Source organism: Mastomys coucha, unplaced genomic scaffold, assembly GCF_008632895.1.
Source record: "Mastomys coucha isolate ucsf_1 unplaced genomic scaffold, UCSF_Mcou_1 pScaffold23, whole genome shotgun sequence".
Lineage (NCBI taxonomy): Eukaryota > Metazoa > Chordata > Mammalia > Rodentia > Muridae > Mastomys > Mastomys coucha.
This window is the reverse complement of record NW_022196906.1, coordinates 33,533,918-33,555,861: the sequence shown is the minus strand read 5'-3', so window position 1 is coordinate 33,555,861 and position 21,944 is coordinate 33,533,918. Positions and strand designations below refer to the sequence as shown.

Genomic DNA, 21,944 nt, shown 5'->3' with positions numbered 1-21,944 from the left:
ATTCTCAACCAAGATTTCTTCTTCCCAAATGACTCCAGCTTATGTCAAGTTGATATAAAAACTAGCTAGTACTGTTGGGTAATAATATTCCTATCTACTCTTATTGACAAAATACAAATTCGTATAACAGTGCCTTCAAATAGACATAAATATATGTTTAATATGTATACATATAAAATGATGTTTTTCCTTAAAGGATTGATCATTGGACTCATTAAAAACTAATGTGGAAAAAACAAATTATGCATTGTTTTAAAATAAAGTTTGGATTTATGGTTAACTGTAAAGTTTTATTTATTTGTACATACTGTGCCATAAATATTCCCCAATTCTGCTTCTCACAACATGTGTGTCATGTCTCCTCTGTGGAAGACAAGTTCTAGGTTTTTATTCCAGCACAATGGATGAAGAATTTGTTCACTTGCCTGCTTTTGGCTTTTGCTGTTAGATACTCCAGCAGACAGTGAATAACACCAGATGTGATTTCTACAGTGTGTGCCCTGGACCAAACAACCTGAAGATGGAAGCCAGGAAACCTCAACTTCAACGTTGAAACTAGAAGTACTGATGTAAACCTAAACCCGTTGGTAATTAAATCTGTTACAGAAGCATTGCATTTTCATACCGGGTCTTTCTGTTGTTATACTTTTAAATTTTTCACTTGAAGAAGGATCTGTTTGTTTTAGACTTTGCCTGGTCTGTGATCCTTCCTGGGCCGCAGAGTGTAGGCAGAGGTGAATCGCAATCTTTGAAATTCAACAGGGATCCTCTTCCCTGCAGATGCTTCAGTCACAGAGTTGCTATGTTACAGGAGAGCCAGAGAGGTGGGCGTGTTTTCCAGGAAAATTAATCTGCAGCTGTTTTCATTTTTCTTGGCTCACAGCACCAGGATTTCTGCGGAAGGTAAGAGCCAGCGCTGCAGACAACCCACTCCCAGCTCTGACAGCCCCCCCCCCCACACCCATCCCTGACTTAAGCATTGCCTTCCCTTCCCCCTCTCAGCTTACTTAGGAGGCCCAACTCATTTAGGGGCTTGCTTAAACTGCAAGCTTGAAGTGTGAGGAGTGGGTACTTGTGGGTGATTTCTGCGAGATTGGAAGTTTATCGGAGTGCAAAAATCCTTTAATCATCTAATAGCCTCAAGCAAGCACCTCTTGTTCTCGTCTGTCTTAAACCTTGTCTTTCTCTGCTTCCTTAAATCTTTCGCCTCTTTCTTCCAATTCCAAAAGTTCCTTTCCTTTCAGTGAATTAAGTTATCAGTTTTATGTAAAACTGTGCCACGGGAGTGCAGTTAGAACGAAAATTGAAAAGTGATTGGAGCTCTTAAGTTATTAAAAATAAATAAATAAATAAAAATAAAACTCAGGGAAATTGACGGTTTTTGTAAATCATGAGGTATTGAAAATCAAGAGCAGACAATTGAAAGTTGAAATTACCCTCTTTTTGGTTTACAAGCTATGTATGTATGCTCCCCTTTCCAAGTTTCCCCCCTGGTTAGCTTCTAGTTCCCATCAGCCAACAGCAGGGGAGTGGCCAGCTGTTACTTCACACTCCCGCCCCCTTCTCTGCAGTTGTTCTGCCCTGAGGGTCCACACCGAGCTGCTCCCGCGCAACTCAGTGAGAAACCCTAGGTCTTACAGGTCCACCAACAGCAACAACAGGTTCTGGACTTGGATCTTGGTTCCACCTGGGGAAACTCTCTACCTTAAATAGAGACACTTTTCTAAATTTTTTTTCCTGAGAGGCAGAACGAAGCCTTGCCACAATTGACTGTTTATACGAGAAAGGGTGGAAGGGACAGGAAAATCCCTCCGCGAGGGAAATTTACTCTGAGGTTAGATTCAGGAAATAAAGGACATTTATTTTGTTTTTCATTACAGGTGACTGTGGTCTGCCTCTCTCCTCTCAGCCTCTTGCAGTGACCACTGCCAGCCTGAGATCTCTGCTGCCAGTCTATCTTTCAGCTCTTGCAGCTCCGGGTGAGTCTCCCGCTCTAAGCTTCCTTCCTATTGCTGTTATTAGACATTCTTTTCCCTAGCCTCAGGCCTTTTCTATGGCATTTTGTCTTATTTAAAGGACGCCCCCTCCCTTCCTCATATGTTTTCCTAGTTGCTCCGTGTTTTCATAAATTCTCATCTGTTGCAGTTCTTGCTTTGCTGTCAAGCAGTAAAACATTTTAACAGCCAGGATTTATTCCGCAGTTGTTGAAGAGTAACATGGAGAGTTGAGCCAGAATCATAGCTGCCGATTTGTGGGAGTGGGTGGGTGTGATCAGCATAAAGATTACTCTCTCTCTCTCTCTCTCTCTCTCTCTCTCTGTCTGTCTGTCTGTCTGTCTCTCTCTGTCTCTCTCTCTGTCTCTCTGTGTCTCTGTCTCTGTGTCTCTGTGTCTCTGTGTCTCTGTGTCTGTCTCTCTGTCTCTGTCTCTCTGTCTCTCTGTCTCTCTCTCTGTCTCTGTCTCTCTCTCTCTCTGTCTCTCTGTCTCTCTGTCTCTCTCTCTCTCTCTCTCTCTCTCTCTCTCTCTCTCTCTTTCTGTGTGGGTGTGTGTGTGCCTGCGCGCGCGTGCGTGTGCGCGAACGCGCTGCCTATACCAAGCAAATGCTGCATCACTAAGATACATCACAACTTAGAATGTATTTGAAATTGCTATTTAGAGGAGGATGATTGGCCCAGGAGTAGCACTGTCCAGGGCTTTGGAACCCTTGAGGTAGGGCTGCGCCACAAAGAAAGACAAAAGCCCTTATTTGCATGGTTGTAGGAAGGAATAGGTATTTAAATCAACTGCCCCTTCTGCCAGTTCTTCTGCAGCAGAGTGTCAGTTGTCCTGAGCACGCTGTGTGCTCCAGGCAGTGACACTTCTAAGGCGAAAGAGAGGCTATCCCTTAATTCAGGCATTTATGTGGCCGTCGAAAGTGGAGGTATATCTATAGAGAAGCATCTGGAAAGTCTGTCCTGCTACCATAAGCCAGTAGGCATCATAGTCCTGTATGATAGGAGCTCTGTGAACTCCACATTGTGGGAGGATAAATTAATTACCTCATTAAGCAGTTCCTGGCCAGGTGATTGACAAGCCCAACGGTATTAACTTCTAAGATTAGGACAACAGCAAATAATGCATGACTCTAGCCAGGATCTTAGGTAGAACTCAGATTTTATTCTTTTGACCTGGAAGAAGTGCCTTTCCTTTAATACCCACCCCCTCAAAAAAAGCCCTCATACTTCCACATTTTCATATGGTATTTTCAATCCTGAAGTGGACTAAGTTCATGTTTCCCTTCGAATGTTACCAGGAAGTGGAGTCCAAAGCCAGCCGAAAGGGAAGGGTTCATCATTCCTGATGGATTCCAGGGACCTTAGAACCTGCATAGCTACCAAACATGGAGACTCAAACAACATGCAGACTATGTGATAGGACAGTCATGGCCATCATAAAGCACGAACTCCTTCCATTTTTTTCAACCATAACATGTTCTAGCTTTAAAAATATTATACTATTATAGAAACAAAATTAGGATATCTTACTTTTAAATTGAGGTTATGTCACATTTTTCATATACATGTATAAATTAGAAATGTTTAGGTGAAAACTTGGTGTTGTATCTGGGTTCTAGGACAACTCCCTTACAAGGAGTCAGAAGGCAGACGACCTTTGGATTGCACAACTGCTCACACAGGTCTCTGAGTAGTATGAATGAAATAATAAGCAGCAGACATTTATTGGAAAGTAGTGACCATGACAACAGGAACGCTGCTGACATCATTGATGAAAGCCTTCTAAGGATCTGCTCCTCTTCTAGAAAGCTTGTCCATATGATTGACACTTTCTTTTTCTTTCCTTTTTTCTTTTCTTTTCTTTTTTTTTTTTTGGATCAAACCTTGTGATTCTGACACTGGGCAGTTTATTTTAAGCATATCCAAGTACAGCACATTTGGAAAAAAAGAAGTGTCCTGATAATAATTAACCCAGTCTCACTTGCACAATAAAGCTTAAGACTTGATTACATTGAAACTTTTATAAAGTATAAGTGGCATCTTCCACAAAGACAAATTCTATATATTAACTAAGGAAGCAGGCTCAAAGTAAGCAATGCTCATGATAAAGATCTGGTACAGGACAGTGCTATGAGTTTACAGTTTTTTCTCAGTTGCTTACATTTATTTATTTATTTATTTATTTATTTATTTATTTATTTATTTATTTATTTAACTGCTGCTGAGCCATCTTTCCAGCCCTGATTGACACATTTTTATGTTGGTATTATGGTTCTCATCTTAGACAGGACATACTAATGTTTAGTGGGGCTAAACTTAGGGTGCCTATCAGTAGGTATGAGGTGCAGTGTATTAGTCACACTTTAGGGAAAGTAGAATTAGTGTGTAAAGCAGCCTCACACATGTTTGTAGACACCTCAGGACTCATATCTCCACCTGGTATGCCATTTAATAGAAACCTTATCTTTGACATTTCTGTCTCCTCACACCACATCCTTCTTTCTAGCTCTAAAACAGTCATTCTGCATGCATTCTGCCAGAGAGATGTCAGGTGGTAGTATCTGAGTGCTTGATTCTCTAACCATGTACTACAGGAAATGATGTCTCTTTCCACAGAACTGCAGCATCAACATGGTGCGTTCTAGTGGCTTACTCACTAGCGTAAAAGATCCAGGTAAGCAAAAGCCAAGACTCTCAGTGCTGGATTTTTTAGAACCTAGGGAGTTCTGTGGGTGTGACTCTAGCACATTGTGTTGAACTACAGAACCATGATCTTTCCCTAGTGGCACTGAAGAGCATTGCTGTGACTCTGTCCATCAACGATTTTGTGGCTGGTGTGTCTGCAACTCTAAACTATGAGAATGAAGAGAAATCACCCTTGGAGGCCTTCTTTGTATTCCCCATGGATGAAGACTCTGCTGTCTACAGCTTTGAGGCCTTAGTGGATGGGAAGAAAATTGTGGCAGAACTGCAGGACAAGTACCAGGTCTGAGTTTATCCCCTCCCCATCTTGTTTACATAGGACTTTCTCCTTAGACTTTAATCAAATGCAGTAACTCAATAAATTTGAGTAGTGAATGAGTTTTCCTTCATTTACTTCTAATCTATTTCCTTAAAACTATTTGAGATGCAGATAGTTTGCCATCCAGAGTGTAGCTCTTCCAGTGACTGCACCTGTAGAAGTTCCTTGGAAACAGTGTGGGTTTTATGTGCCTCCTAGGTGTCTGTTCATTTTTCATTGGTGTTATCTTCTTTTTCCACCTCTTATGTTATGCCCTGTAGGCCCACAAAAGGTATGAAGATGCGCTTTCTGGGGGATACCAGGCCTACTTATTGGAGGAAGACAAGTGTTCCAGGGATGTCTTCTGTTGCAATGTGGGGAACCTAAAGCCAGGATCAAAAGTGTCACTGACCCTGAGATATGTGCAAGAACTTCCCTTGGAAGATGATGGGGCCCTGCGTTATGTGCTCCCAGCCATCTTGAATCCTAGATACCATCTCTCTGGTAAGTGCCTCTCCCTTTTGAATACCTGCCTTTGATGGCATAAGTTGGGAAATTAAAATACATTTTTTGGAGTGCTAGATATGCTGATAAAAACACCTAACTGGGTTTTTTTTTTTTTTCTGTAGATCAACATGAGGATAGTAACCAGGATATGAAGAACCCAATAGTCCCTTTGGAGGAATTGCCCTACACACTCAGCATGGTTGCCACCATCAGCTCCCAGCTTGGTATCAGTACAATCCAATCCAACTGTCCTTTGAATCCCATTGAGTACACTGGAGATAACAAGACCTCCGCTCAGGTAAATAGTGCAAGAGTTGCCAGTGCTTTAGCTATTGACCTTGTGGTCCTCATCCATTCTTACTGGATCCTCCTCACTTTCTGAGCTACTATCTTTCTTTCCTACCTTTTGTATTACTCTTTTCATGTTGCTCATGGAAACCTGTAATCCTAGATCAGATTTAAACCTCTTGAAGCAATCAGTGGAAATTCTAACATGGCTCCTCTGCTGGTCCCTTCCTCAGGTTTCCTTGGCTGAAGGACACAAGTTTGATCGGGATGTGGAACTCCTGATTTTCTACAGGAAAGTGCACAGTCCCAGTGTAGCTGTGGAGATGGGGATGTCTGGAAGGCCATCAGGTATTTTCTTCCTCACTTGGAAATTTACCCTCTTGGAGGTCACCCTAACTTAAATCTACTCTCAAATATTGACACTTTGATTGTTTTGTTAAGTGATCAGGAAAATATGATCAGTCTGAAATACTGAAAGTCCTCACACTTTTCTAACCAAACATAGTTTAATAATCAGGATGTTTAAGTCCATTAATGAATAATTGGAAGAAGAATGTGAATAAATAACTTGAAAAATGCAAATGGTATAAACTTGAACCATAACCAGTTTTGAAACAATACAATTCAAAATATTTCTATGACATTTTTCCTTATCAAAGGTTCAAACATGTCCAAATATGGCAGCTTTACCTGCCAAGCTATCTCTTGGGCCCTGTAATTAACATCTTAAAAACCAATGAAATAAATTCTCATTACTTTGATTTGTTGAAGAAGTTCAAATTCATGGACTGTTTTTGGCAAGTGCTGGCAAATGCTAATTAATCCTAGGTGTCTCACATTTTTTTTTTGAACTTCTAGGAAAAGAACATTCATTGGCAATGACACCAGGGTCACTGTTACTTTTATATGCGAATCCCCATTTTTTAATTTTCATATTTCTTCTCCTGTGTCTTTTGAATGTTCATAACTCACCTCCAGCCCTTTGCAAGCAAATTGTTTAAAATATTAACAACAACAAAAAAAAAGGACACAAAGAAACAAACCAAACCAAACCACACACATAAAACAAAACAAAACAAAACAAAACAGGATTTGAGCTCTTAGCTTTCCAGTTCACTCTTCTGTTCACAATTGATTTGGGGGGATTGGTGTGGGAGGCAGGAAGGAGAGTGGGAGAGGAAGGGAGAAAGAGAGGGAGAGAGAGACAGGGACAGAGAGGGAGGGAGGGGTAAAAGAGGAAGAGAGGGAGGGAGGGAGAGAGAGGGAGGGAGGGAGGAAGAGAGGGAAGAAGGGAGATAGAGAGGGAGAAAGAGAGAGGGAGGGAGGGAGAGAGAGAGAGAAGAGAGAAGAAAGAGAATGTGTTTTGGAAAGTGGATGAGTAGATCCGGATTCTTTCACATGTTAAGCAAATGCTTCAATTGAGCTGTAACCCCAGCACTCTATTTAGTGTGTTATATTTTCTTTGAGAAAGGGCTTCATTAAATTACACAGGTTGGACATGGACTCATTCTGTCTCCCAGAGTACTTTTAACTTGTGGTTTTTCTTCTTTAGCTACAGAAGTGGCTGAGATTTTAAACCTATATCATCAACGTGTTCTTACGGACTTTAGGATACTTGGGTTTCTTTCTGCCTTACAATGTCTTACTCTTTTCTATATAGATAGTTTAATGGGAGCACCTTCTGCAATGGTGAGTTTCTACCCAGATATTCCAGAAGTGGAGACCACATCAAAATGTGGAGAATTTGTATTCCTTATGGACCGTTCAAGAAGCATGAATAGCCCCATGAGTTCCAAGGACAAGTCTCAGCTGAGAATAGATGCTGCCAAGGTAAAAAGAACTCTCTGAGGATGAATCTGGGGTTAGGGAGTGGTTCAGTTGGGTTCTGTTGGAGATGGAGGTATGTTCCTTGTCTGAGTTCTTAGGGTTTCCTCTGAGTACAAGATAGAATACAGTAGTGTGACAGCCCACTGCCTTCACACTCTGCTAATCACACTTTCTCACTTCTAGGAAACACTGATACTTCTACTGAAGAGTTTGCCAATGGGCTGCTATTTCAACATCTATGGATTTGGAGCGACCCATGAGGAGTTCTTTCCGTAAGTTTCTAAAAAGAGGGATCAAGAAGCTATAAGAGGGCTTACATTTAAGATAGCTAGGTAGATAGGAATCCTTGCTGCCCAGCTTGACAACTCAAGTTTGATTAACCAGAACTCACATGGTGAGAAGGAAAAAAATAAAATCAGTTCCCACAAATTGTCTTCTGACTTTTTACAGGTGTGCCATCACACACACACACACACACACACACACACACACACACACACACACACTGTTGTAAAAATCGCATAAACTATATATTTTAAGAGGAGAAAATGCATTGTGAAAGGGTAGGTTTAAAGCTGACCTGAGCTTGGGGAAATTCGGGTAGGATTGCGTTTGATACAGATTTCTCAGCCCTGGAAATTCAATGGTGTGCCCTCATGTGACCATGTGTGTTTGCTTCTCCAGGGACAGTGTGATGTACAATCAGGAAACCATGCAGATTGCAGTGAAGAAAGTAAAGCGTTTGTTGGCAGATCTAGGAGGGACTGAACTTTTAACACCACTACGAAAAATTTTTAGGAAACCCCCAATCCCAGGGCATCCCTTACAGGTAAAAATTGGACTAAAACTAACAGAAGGGGCAGAGAGAATGAAAATTCTCCTTAAGAATGTATGTCCTTGAATGTCACTGAAAGACTATGTAAACACTGTATGTACTTCAGACTTCTGCTATCTAGGAGAGAGAAATAAAAATAGGAGGTACTTGTCTCCTTAACTTAAGCAAAACTAATGTGTTATTGGCTGAAACCCCCAATGGTTTTGTGCTGACCCCATGCAAACATGGTAAGCTAAAGAAGAACACTGGAGAATTGTAATCTCCTGCCTGTTTAAAGAGGCACCAGAGAATTTGAAGGAAATCGGTTGAATTGTTTCAAGGGTTAAGTCCTATTCTCTTAAAATGAACTTGACAGTGGCTTGATGGATATTCTATTGTTTGCTTTGTGCAGATCTTTGTCTTCACTGATGGAGAAGTGGTTGAAACTTTTAGTGTAATCCGAGAAGTTATGTTTCAGAGCAAAAAGCACAGGTATGAGGGTGGTCTCATTTCCACTGGAGAAACAGAGGGACTTTAACAAGGCCAAATTGTAGCCAAGCATTACCTGATACTAAGCATTTCAAAGACTTATGAGGTGATTATTATTTTCTATCAAAATAACAACAATACTCCAAATAACATCAATTACATAAAAAAAGAACTTATCCTTACCTTTTTGAACCTTTTGAGCATGTATGTCCCCAGAGGGTTGTGTCCACAACTCTATGACAAGGGGCACTGCTCTCTGAAAGTCCATGCTTAGATTTTTGCCTGTTTATCTGTTCTTGCTATTTACTCCAGAAGGTAAATCGATACCTTTTGAGGTCTTTACCCATGTTATTACTATCTTTGTAGAGATAGAATTTAGATATCTTAATTTCTTTAATATTTTCAAATAGTATTTATTAAAAAATACTTTGTAGAAGTTCCAGCATAAATGGGAGAAGGAGTCACTCCCATTGAGTGAAGCTTTGGCGAACGAACATTGTTAGGGCAGGGAAGTCAGTTTGTTTTAGGTCGTGGCCACTGACATGTTGCTCATGTGCCAGTTGGTATTCTTACATCCATGTCCACATGTAGAACACTGGGTGGACTCTGCGTGTCAAAAAAAAAAAAGTTGATAGGGGAGATAGTTGAAATAGAGGATTTGGAGGAGGTAGTAAAGGATGAATATCACTAAAATACATTGTATACATGTATGGCACTTTCAAAGAATGGAAAGAAACTATTTGTAGATCTCTCTTCTCTAGTTTTCTGATGGCTGAGAAAACTGCAGCTGGCATTTCCATGAGCAGAGCCCAGACTGAGTGCTCGAATCTAAGCTACATATTTAATTCCTGTATGTCTTACTTACTCACTCAGTCAAACCCTGGAATTCCTTCCTCGAGATGGAGAAAGTAACACTATTTATTTGAAGTGTACTGTGATACTAGAAATAATAAAACTGTATGAGTATCAGGAGTTATCTTGATACAATTTAAGTCTCACAAATACTTTCTGTCATTGTAATTATCCTTTTGATTAGCTTCCCCATAAAGCAGTGTTGTGAGTTCTAGGCAAACCTTCAGGCATGAACAACTTTTAACTTGATTCTATACATAAAGATAGAATTGATTCTATACATAAAGATCACAGTTGAAAGTTTATATTAACAACTTTGACATGGTGATATAAACACCATGACAGGCTGTGTTCTGTAAGATGAGAATCCCCAGTTGGTTTTCTGTAATTAACAGCTGAGTCTTGAGTTTTGAAATTTTTTAGAGTATTAGCTTTATAACTGATATCATTGGGAACTGTGACTTATATTAACTCAATCAAAAGACATCAATAAACAGGCCCAGGTTATACTGTATTGATTGACAATGAAAACTTTTTTTTTTTACACCGTCTAAAATACTTGTTTAATTTACCAATAATACTGTTCTTCTTGGGGAATGAAATTATGGAAAACAACTACAAAAACAAGCACAACAAAAAACCACTGCTTCTTGTGCATAAACTTGGACAGAATGAGAATCTTTCCCTTAGAAAGCAGGGCGCACGCTCCTCAGCCTGACACTCTCCCCAGCAAGGCAGACACTGTTAGGCAGCATCAAGAAGGCGCTGTTTACTCTTCATATCTCTCCTCTTTTTTTAGAAGAGGAATTTTGCATTTACACAGATCAGTTGCTAAGGAATGACTTTGGACAGATTTCTTTGATTTTTGCCCTTCAGATCAGAATGTCAAAATGAAATATGAGATTATTTCAGGAGACTCCGGATAGGTAAACATGTCACAATTGTGAGACATGTTTATGTATCTTTAAAATAGAACATATTAATGAATGGCAGTTATTACATAGTTATTCAAGAAAGTACCCTGTGTTCACATAATTATTGATAATGATGTGTTAATTTAATAATTCCATTCAGGTTGCATCTTTAAACTCCATCTGCTTACATTCACAGATGTTTCTCATTTGGCATTGGAGAAGGGGCCTCCACTAGCTTAATCAAGAACCTTGCCCGGGTGTCAGGGGGCACTGCAGAGTTTATCACAGGCAATGACAGGATGCAGTCCAAGGTGAGGATCAACCATGTATAAAGAAGTGGATACTACAATTAAAATCTGTGACAGAAAGGGACATTCCTTCAAGGGTAGGAGTCCAACATAGCTCCAGAACACATTTTCTGATGCCTCCAATGTTTAACTCATATATGGAGTGGTGACAAATCTGGCCTGTGGAAAGAGGGCCCACTGTAGTATGCAGAAGAATGTCTCTGCTTCTCTTATACATTAGCTCAGAGATGATTTGCTTAGAGTTGAGGCTTTTGTGTTGAAACCAGAGAGACAAAGCACTTTAGATGTCACATTTAAGAATCAACATACAAGCTTCAGGACCTCTTTTGGTGTTGTATCCAACCATTACTGCAAAAGATATCAGGCAAAAGAGAAAGATCAAGTGTGCTATGTATTATAAAATCAGAGAGACTTCAAATTGACAGGGTTTTATTAATACCTATATATGAGAAGCCGTCTCCTGATATGTTTCTAAGCTTCTGACTCCCAGTGCCATCTTTACTAAATCTCTTCTCTCTGAATCTCCTCCCCTCAGCATTTCATCCATTGACATTTATGTGTGAAATTTCTCATCTTTGGACTGCAAAAGAGCAATAAGGTTACTTTTTCATATGGCAGTAGAAATTAGACATAGCATTAATTAAGGCTCATGACCTCTATAGACAGTATATCATCAATGGTACCAATCATTATCATTTCTTGCTTATACTTACTCTGCTCTTTCTTCTCCTGCAGGCCCTTAGATCTCTGAGGCGTTCTTTACAGTCTGTAGTAGAGGATGTCTCTCTGAGCTGGAATTTGCCTCCCCAGATGTTTGCACCTATGCTATCTCCAGAACAAACTTCTATCTTTAGGGGTCAAAGGTTAATCATCTACAGCCTACTGATTGGAAAGATACCAGTGAGTCCACAGACTTAATCTCTCTACCTGGGGCAGGTACTTCCCTGGCAGATTCCTTAAATAAAATAGATGGTTCCGAGTTTCAACAGGTTATTGTATTTCCTAGGCAGAACTGGCCAGGTACTCTTCCCATCATGGCAGGTTCCTGCTCTCCAGAATGCATGGTTTCTGGAGAGAAACTTGAATATATTAAGCTGGGGGTAGGAACCTGACATTTATGGCAAGTTCCAAGTAATTCCTCTTTTTCTTTTCTTCTATAACTTACAGAAAGAAGAGGCAACCGGTGAAGTGTGTCTCTCATATAAACTTCATGGCAAAAGTTATGAGGAAAAAGTGACATTTTCTCTACAGCCAAAGCCTGATGACAAGTGAGAGTTCTGTTTTCTTTTCCTTTCCTTCTTTCTTTATCCCTTTTTTGATGCTGAATGGAGTTGTGTCCCTACAATCATGTTTTATCTCTTGCTCACTCACATATCACCGCCCTTTCTCCTACATCACCTTTCTTCTGTTACATATAGCTTTTATAGGCTCCAACTAAAAGGCATGCAGGCTGGTTTTCTTCTTCCTTCCAGAAAGTTTTTTTCTTTCAGTCTCACCATTCACCGTCTTGCTGCAAAGTCCATGATCCAGTCCAAAGACTTTGGCTTCAAGGAGACTTCTCTAATGTATAAAAGAGATGTGTTGGACATCAGCCTGGAGTCTGGAGTCATGAGCTCCTTCACAGCTTTTGTTGCCATCAACAAGGAGCTCAATGAGCCAATCCAGGGGCCCCTGGTCCACAGGGATATCCCAAGGCCTATTCTCTTGGGTGCAGGCCCTAGAAAACCCTCTGATGGTAAGTTTTATCCTGTAAATATCTTTATGAATAAAGAGGTTCTATGACTTCAGAATGCTATACAATGAAAAATTTAAAAATGTTCTCACATTCCTTTTTTCCCCTCATCCTTCCACATACAGGATTTATGACTAGTTAAACTTCACTCTTCCAAGGAGATAAAACAATATATATCAATTGAGAAAAAGACTTGAAACCAAGTGTTGAGAAAAGAAACATGGAGTAATTTAAACACCAAAAATACAAATAAACCTTGAATGAGGGTCAAAGTTGAAGATAATTTGTGGCTTGGATGTAAAGAGTACAATGATGACCAGTGACTGAAACAATCAGTAATTGTTAGTTTAGTCGCTAAAACTAATTACTGAGACATGAAGAAGAAAAGGAAACTTATGTAGTCTGAAATATAGACAGAGACCAAATATAACAGTTTCTAAGTTAAAACCAGTTAAAACACTATAAATACTATGTGTGAGAGAGTAGTGTGTGTGTGTGTGTGTGTGTGTGTGTGTGTGTGTATGTATGTGTGTGTGTGTGCCAATTAAATTCTGAAAAGTAGAACAGTGCTGACTGATGATAAGGTTTTTGTGAGTGAGCTAGTTGGTGCTGAAGTAAAATAGAGGCAAAGTCCTTGGTTTTGAAAAAGTTAGATCCATTTGCATTAGGATATTGCATTTGCTACCCACATGCACAGCAGAATTTTCCAGTTGATAGCAGAGGTTGAAATGCAGTGGATATCAGTTGCCTGAGTTATTGATAGTTCAGTGGATCATAGTAAGTAACAAAGAAGGCTAAAAATATGAAGCTAGATAGAAGGCAACCCAAATGACAGAGGAGGTGGGATCATATGGGCCTGAAGAAGCTGCCAACACCAATTCTTAACCCTTACTCTTACAGATATGGTCCTTGGGCAAGGAGTGATAGCAAGTTTAGGGGAGGAGAAGAAATTACTTCAAGTTAAGACATGGTTGAAAGACGCTCCCTGGGATGAGTCAAAAGATGGATGAAAGATTAATTTCTGTGTGTTGGGGGTTTCAGAGGAAGGAAGGTAGAAAGAGTGGTTCAGCATGCACTAGAAGGCAGTATATCAGGGAAGAATGGGACATAGAGGTGACGACTAAAGCTAAGGAAGACGAGAGCACTTGGATCTCAAATCATCAGACTTCATTGTCCTTTTCAGCTTTGTAGAACATGGATGCATCAGTGTAAATGTCTGTACTGGTGTCTTTCAGGTTATCCCAAAACTTTATTCTGCGCCAGTGCTCCTGTAACTCTGCCTCCATGGCTGAGGCGTCCAGGACAATGTACTGCTACAGTATACGTGCCAAATGGTGAGAATCCTTTAAGTTCATGCATCATAATGGCCACTACAATCTCAGAGAATAAACATTCTCTTACCAAGATTTGTCTCTCACACATCTGACTAGGCGCACTCCTACAGCGTCAGGACAGCCAGAAGATGAAATGTGTGATTCATACAGATACTCGCCCTGAGTTGCCCCACCTGGCTAAATATGACAGTTACCCACAAGGTGAGACAGACCTTCAACTGTGTTTCCCTGACCTATGGGGATTGAAGAACTAGTTGTCCAAATCTCCAAATCTATCAAGAGCACTTGGTAGCAGATGAGATGTTTTAAGCATATGCACTTGCCATGACTAGGCCAACTCCATTAAACTACAATGTATGATCTATAGACCTCCTATAATGAGCTCTGGTGTGTCTTTTAGACTAGCAAACTTCTGTTTGCCATCTTTTCTTACATAACCCCCTTGTAGGCAGGGCCTTCAGGACTGAGGTACCATCTTATTTGTCTCATTCTACACTGGCCATCACATATTGATCATGATGATACATCTTGAGGATGTCTGAAGGCTTTCTTTCTACAGCCCTCTTGCTATCATATGGCTCTGAATTCAGAAAGCCATTCAGGTAGGCTAACAAAACAATAGCTACATAACTTCTAAACATTTTATCTTTTCTTCTCAAAGGGAGTAAGGAGCATAGTATTGCACAGCTGATATATCTCCAGAATGCAGATGGTTCCTGGGATATGAATGAGGATTTAGCTAAGATTCTAAGTACTAGTTTGGAAGACATGACGGCTGCACACCCTACCGAGGTAAGATCCAAAAACAACCAAAATCAAATAAATGAGTGTTTTAAATAACATTGTTAGTAGTGAAATTTTTTTATGGCTCAAGGTCTACTTAAGATAGGAGAATAGGAGGATGATATTGCCTAGATAAACATCTAATAGTCAGAGATTAATAGTTTTTGTGAGTTTAATGGAACTGTAAGAACAAGAGTAGTATTCATATGAAGTTCACTCTTAGGGTAGTAGAGAACAAAGGAAAATCTAAAGCCCTCTACTATGTCATTTATATTCTCTGCCAGATTCTTCATTGTAAAAGTAAAATTAGCTAGATAAGCAATTCATATGCATCCTGTTACTCTGTCACCTCAGTTTCTCACATCAGTTAAGTAGGAAAGGTGGCTTTCTTTTTTTTCTACTTACAGATTAAGAAAATGAATGTTACAAACTTTGTCTGCCTGGGATGGGTGGAGTTGTATTTAGTGCTGGGTCTGTGCCCTTTTTTTTTTTTTTTGGCATTGATTTTTTTTTTATTTTTATTGCTGAAGCAAATATCCATCAACAAGTGCTAAACAGATTTTTACAAGGATAATATCAAAATCCCTTCAATGTAGTATGGTTAAATATGATTTAAATCTGATACAGACACTTTTTCCCTAAGCTAAAACTTATGTTTACTGAGCTATATTCTTTGTCTGAAAGCTCTAGGGAAGAGTCTATGTCCTTGTGCCCTGGATCTTCCAAAGGCAGTTGATACCCCTTCATCAGATTCTCTTCCATCTTTAAGGTCAAGGCTGTTACATTTCTCTCTGGTTCCTTTTACTCTTGTTGTCTCCATCTGAAGGCAGCAAAAAACGATTCAACACATTCACACAATCATGAAATCACACTAAGCTTCTGGGAACTTCAAGATCAATGTTCATCAATGACATCAGTCTTACATTGTGAGATATAAGTGAACGTGTTTATAAGATTCAAGATTGGGATGTAAACATGTTTCGAGGTCTAAAGTGGTTTCTTATCTTTATTTTATTGGATATTTTCTTTATTTACATTTCAAAGGTTATCCCCTTCCCTGCTTCCCCTCCCCCACCAATCACCTTATCACATTCCCCCTCCTCCTGCTTCTATGAGGGTGCTACCCCACCCACACACCCACTCCCACTTCCCCACCCTCGCATTCGCCTACACTGGGACATCGAACCTTCTCAGGACCAAGTACCTCTTCCCCCATTGATGCCCAACAATGCCATCCTCTGCTATATATGCAGCTGGAGCCATGGATCCCTCCATGTGTACTCTTTGGTTGATGGTTTAGTCCTGGGGACTCTGGGGAGTCTGATTGGTTAATATTATTGTTTTTCCTATGGGGTTGCAAACTTCTTCAACTCCTTCAGTCCTTTCTCTAGCTCCTCCATTGGGGGCCCCGTGCTCCACCTCTGTGTTTGTCAGGCTCTAGCAGATCTCTAAGGAGACAGCTATATCAGGCTCCTGTCAGCATGCACTACTTGCCATTCAGAATAGTGTCTACATTTGGTGACTGTATATGAGATGGATCCCCAGGTGGGGCAATCTCTGGATGGCCTTTCCTTGAGTCTCTGCTCCACACTTTGTCTCCGTATTTGCTCCTATGCGTATTTTGTTCCCCCTTCTAAGAAGGACCGAAGTATTCACACTTTGGTCTTCCGTCTTCTTGAGCTTCATGTGGTCTATGAATTGTATCTTGGGTATTCTGAGCTTTTGGGCTAATATCCACTTATCAGTGAGTCTGTGCCTTAAGAACCCCTAATAATAGTTCCATTATGGCTTCACCTTGGATCAACTTTAGACAAAATTAGTTGAAATCATACTAGGCCGACCAATTATTTCAAGTGTATTGACTCATTGGGATATATATAAATTATACTTCAGATTGTAAGATAACTTAGTAATTCATCTAATTGGTGAGAAATTCTTGAAATATAGGATAAATTACAAAAGTACAAAGAAAAAATTCTAAATATATTCTATATATATTCTAAATAACTACTAAACTAGGAATGTGATGATGTGAATGTCACTTCGTCTCTAGCCACTGTTGTTAAGTACTCACTAGTGGCATGTGGCTATTGCACTTCTTTGAATGTGACTAATGCAAAAAGAGGCCATGGTTTTAACTGAAGTGCAGTGTTTACCACACAGCTATTTCAAAGGGTCAGGACAAAAATACATTACAGAACTTATTTGGTTTGGATCAAATGTTAATATGGTGATTTGCAGCATATGGAGTTACATAAAATATACAAGCAGTTTAGAATATAGTCCACAGGTATATACAGGTATAATATACAGGAACAACTGAAGATAGAGTCCATGGGTATATACTGCTCATGTTGGGCAAGTATAAGTCTTGCAATATGAAGCCCTTGAAACAACAAGAAAGTGCTAAAATTACTGTGTTGTTTATTTTTCTCTTTAAAAACATGAGTATTTGAAAATTTTAAAGGACATGTGTTTAGTGTTGTATTTTTTTAGTGTTATATTTTTATGTTTAAAAATGCCATTTTAAAACAAAGAAAAGGATAATTGATAAAAATTGCAAAGAAGATACAGGGATAATGGAATTTTTATCAGAGATTGATTGAGAGCAACACATGTAAGATGCGCATCCCTTCTTTACCATAGCAAGCAGGTTAACAGAATAAAGTAATCAAGAGAGCTGGTATAGAAGATTTCAGTAAAGGATTTTGTTGAAAAAAAAAAGAAGTATCTGAACTAAGTATGAACTAGTTGAAAATATGTAGCACTAAATAGTGAATGTATTTTAAGCTGTGTATTTTTTAAGTATTTATTTTATTTGAATGTTTCTAAAATCCTCCAAGTTCTGCATCTTTATGTTGGTCAGTGTTTCCCATGAAGATTCTGATGAATATGGAGACCCAGATGTTCCTTTTGATGTATGACAGAACTGAGGGATAGTTTATGCAATAGAATCCTGATCCAAAATAAAGAAAAGTGGGTCTGGGTTCTGAAAGTATTAGATAGGAGAATTGGGATTTTATTTCATAAAATGACCATAGCCTATATTATAAATAAAAGAAAATATGGCTTTCCTCACCTATATAAGCAGAGAAGAGAGACACAATGTCTTAACAGAAGTTTCTTGTGAAGCCAGACATTTCAACTGGCTGAAACAGAGCAAAAGAGCAGAAGTGCCGATGGTTGCTCAGGGCCACAGGCTGACCTCTAAAGCAAAAATGCTTGGTTTGTGATCACTGAATTTTCCAAATACACTTACTTCCAGAAGTGACCATTTCAGGGTATGTTTTAAAAACTGCAGTGATACTTTAGAGAAGGACAACATGCCTGGTATTCTTAGTTCTTTTACATGAACAGTTTACTTGGGATGAAGTACAGGTTCTGAATCAGCCGCAGTCAAAGAGGACAAGGTAGCTGATTCTGGATGTGGAGAGTCATACTGTAAAGCATGAATGTTCATTGATCTGATGAGTCTAAAAGCTGAAACCTTAAGAAACAGTGAGTAAAAACTCACGGATGATATTATTTTCCTGAAGTTTTCATTCAACAATGTAATTTAGTAAGAATTCATTCAGTCTTCTATCTCACCTTTATCATTAACTCTAGGATAACACTGGGGAAAATATTTTATGTTTCTATGACCTTTTTTTCTTGTAACTATTGAGTTGAAAATTTTCATTTTCCCCTTCCACACCAGAAATAGGAAAGATGATTCATATAATAATAATATTTGTAAAGGCAGCTATTTTTGTATGTTCTTCTCTGGGCATAGTGGGAGCCTCCTCTCAGAGGTAATTAACTAGTTCCCATTGCTGACCTAGAGGTTGTACTGGACTTAAGGCTCAAGACTTTTCTGTCCTAAGTTCCAGTGGGTTATTAACCTGATAATCAGGAAAAAACATCTCACATGATTTGCGCATGGTGGGGATAGATCGGAAACAAACTCCATGTAGCAGCAGTTTGGCTGTTCAGAAGACATGACGTTTTTCATGTTTCATGTTGAGGGACTTGTTCCACCCTGGGCATGAGAGAACTCTCTTTTCTGTGCAGGTATTAGAACCCTCAGCCTGGGCTACAATGCTGGCTGTGATGTGGCTGCATGCCAATGGCAAGGAATTGAAGGACGAGTGGGAGCTTCTGGAAAGGAAGGCTGTGGTTTGGCTTCACAATAATGGAGGTAGGAACACAAACACAGCCCCCACCCCTTTTCCTTCTTTATGGAGGCAGCTACTGTGACTCTAGGCCTGACAGGGAAAATAGGCGCTGGATAGTCCCTGAATTTACTTCCTCCATGCTAATTTGGAGCTTTTCTGCTCCCTTAGCTCATCTTTCTGTGGCAGAATATGGTTGAAATTTGTAATTGGGGGTAGAAAGAGGTGAGTAAAGGTGGAAGGGACAAAGATCGGGAGGTGTCGAGTGTCCTTACACAGTATATTAGCAACTGTCCTCTGGTACTCAGTACTGATGTGAGTCTCAATAGTCCTAGATGCTCCTTGGACATTCACTGCCTCCATATTGATGAGTAGATTAAACGCTAATTAGAGCACACAGAAAATCCGGGAGTAGATATAATAGAAATGAGGGTGGATGGCTTGAGAGGACGAGAGAGGTCAAGAATTGAGCTTTCTCCCTGTTTGTTATCCCACAGCCCTGACTCTTATTTCTCTTCCCAACAGTCCGTAGTTTCACCAAGCTTATGCGTACTGCCAACAAGCTCTTGAAGACATCGTTGAGTCCCTCGATCTTCAAGTTAAGAGAGTGATGCCCAGGAGAAGGGCATTCGTTCCTCCTTCCTGCCACGTCCTTCACCTTGTCTGCTAAGATAGATTTTTGTCTTGGATACCTTATCACTTGTATCTTACTATAAAAGTGAAGGATGAACACATTGCTTTGGCTATCTGTTTTAGGTCCCACTGGATGTAACTTTGGGTGTCTGTGTGTCTCCTATGTCTGTGTGCTGGTAGACATAGAAACTATTTCCTATCTTGGAGTAGTATAGAACATTTGCATGTTAGTGATGTTTCTCCTAACTTTTAAAAACATTTTACTCCAGTCTAAGGACTAATTGTGGCAGTGCTGCTAGAGAACCCCTGTGTCAAATAATTGTCTTCATTCTCCTTTTGGTTTTCACCTTTTATTTTATAGACTTGTCATTATATACATTATATACGCAAATACAATTTGAGCATTTCTATTCTTGGAAGAAGTCAGATGTAAGCTGAAAGTCAACTTCTGGGTCAATGTAACTTCAAGATCGCAGAGAATCAAGGTTTCCATTTTGCTCACTGCTACTGTTGGGAACATTCTTATGCACTCACTCTATGTGGCCTTTGTCGTCTATGCGCCACACCTTTCTTTTCCAGCCTAAGCGATTTGAGATGAGTCATCCTTGTAAATAGATGTCTATCCTTAACCATTAATCATTCTATAGATGGTTGGTGATGAAATATTTAGACCTAACCTTAATCCATTAAGCTCATGAGTTTGGCTATGGTCTGGTTTACTCAGAATTAATGTAGATTACGCTGAGACCTGAGTAGGTTTTGTTTTTCAGCTCGTAAAGTTTGGAGTTCCCTGATCACTCTGACACTGCTTTTCATATCATATTAAATGACCCCTGCCTCCAGATTGCTGTTTTACCAATATTAAAGTGGCTATTTCGACTATGACTTTGTGTTTGTCTTTTATCAATTGATTGACTCAATGAGCATGAGTTAAGTTCTGTTATCCCATTTTCGGCCCTAACATTTTGGATGTGTTCATTGTTTATACTGTGTTTGTTAATGGAACACTGGGGGCAGGGCATGGTTTGCACCTTCAGCCAGATTTGACCACCCGTTTCCAATAAGCCAATTCTAAAAGCTAAATTAATGGCACAAAATAGAATAAAAAATTTATACAATATAGTTACACTGGGAAAAGGAACAAAGAGACCTAAGACCTTCTCCAAGCTCAGCTAGCCCAAGATTTCTCAAATGTGATTTCTCTAAGTCCATCATCTTAAGGGTCCTGAAGAGGGATTAAAATTGAAATAAAGAGCAAGTAGATATATGTGTGTATATCATATATATATATATATATATATATATATATATATATATATATCATAGGTTTTCTAGGTCAATTCCCATTTTCGAGCTGGGATCATTTGCTCATTAGTTTGACATTCAGATTGGGAGACATATGTATCTTTTTAGAAAAAAAAATTCTCCATTTCTGCCAGTGCAGCTCCACTGCCACAATATCCTCTGTTGGCAGACTCTCTTTTTCTGTATTTAAATAAACTGGCTTTTAAAAATATGTTTTTTTCTTTTTAAAATAAAAGTTTACTGTTTCTTTGTGAGCTTCACATCATGCACCGCAATCCTACTCATCTCCTTACCCCTTCGTATCTGCCCTTGCAACCTCCCCCACAAAAGAAAAAAAATAAAATAAAATTCAAAACAAAACAAAAAAACCCCTAACAAGCAAAAGCCATCTCGTGTGGAAGCTGTAGAGTGTCGATCTGTGACCACAGCATACCCTTTTGTACACATATCTTTAGTTGCAAATATTCATTGCAATGAGTCATCAGTCTAGATCGAGGCCTCTGGCTCCTGCTACCCCAATCAATACTGGATCCTCACCTGGACTCTTCTCAAATATCCCATTGTTGCCCTGTATCATGGAGATACTGCAGCTTTTGATCTGCAGAACTGGCCCTTTCATGGGCTCTAGCAGTTCATAGATGAAGGTTGGGATGTGCGGTGTCAAAGCTCTGGATGTGGGCCTTGGCGGTAGCTGTGACAGTCACCCTGCCAGCTCTCCTGTGCTCACAACACCAGAGTGAGCTCCCCAGCACTGCCCTAGCTAGCTCATCTAATTCCATGACAGGCAAACAGAGGGACATCGGCTCTACTCATGTCCTTGGTGCTCACTCACCCGCACCTTTGCTACCAAGGTCTTCAGCTCTACTGTGCTCCTTTGGTGAGTTGTAGGGCCTACTCTGCTGCAGCCAATGAAGGGCAGGGTCAGCTCTTCATAGTCCTTTGGGAATCAACATGCTCCAGGCAGCAGCCCAGAGCAGGGATGTTAGCATGGCCTCTGGTTGTAATCTGAGCCAC

At 39.8% G+C, this 21,944-nt stretch overlaps 1 protein-coding gene across 2 annotated transcripts; it reads left to right on the top strand.

The window, feature by feature from the left end:
* The first annotated feature begins 793 nt into the window (after positions 1-793).
* On the top strand, positions 794-20,510 carry LOC116073061 (von Willebrand factor A domain-containing protein 5A-like). 2 transcript variants are annotated; one of them, XM_031344742.1, is made up of 20 exons: positions 794-903; positions 1,881-1,979; positions 4,609-4,666; positions 4,776-4,978; positions 5,275-5,497; positions 5,623-5,798; positions 6,022-6,136; positions 7,449-7,618; positions 7,799-7,887; positions 8,300-8,444; positions 8,842-8,921; positions 10,881-10,995; positions 11,728-11,892; positions 12,160-12,260; positions 12,483-12,727; positions 13,960-14,058; positions 14,155-14,259; positions 14,720-14,850; positions 18,892-19,018; positions 19,518-20,510. In XM_031344742.1, exons 3-20 carry the CDS (start codon positions 4,624-4,626, stop codon positions 19,601-19,603), a joined length of 2,418 nt encoding a protein of 805 aa, XP_031200602.1. In that variant the 5' UTR covers positions 794-903; positions 1,881-1,979; positions 4,609-4,623; the 3' UTR covers positions 19,604-20,510. The 2 variants fall into 2 exon arrangements, with proteins under 2 accessions (XP_031200602.1, XP_031200601.1); XM_031344741.1 differs by lacking the exon at positions 794-903 and adding an exon at positions 1,559-1,661.
* The last annotated feature ends 1,434 nt before the right edge of the window (positions 20,511-21,944 follow it).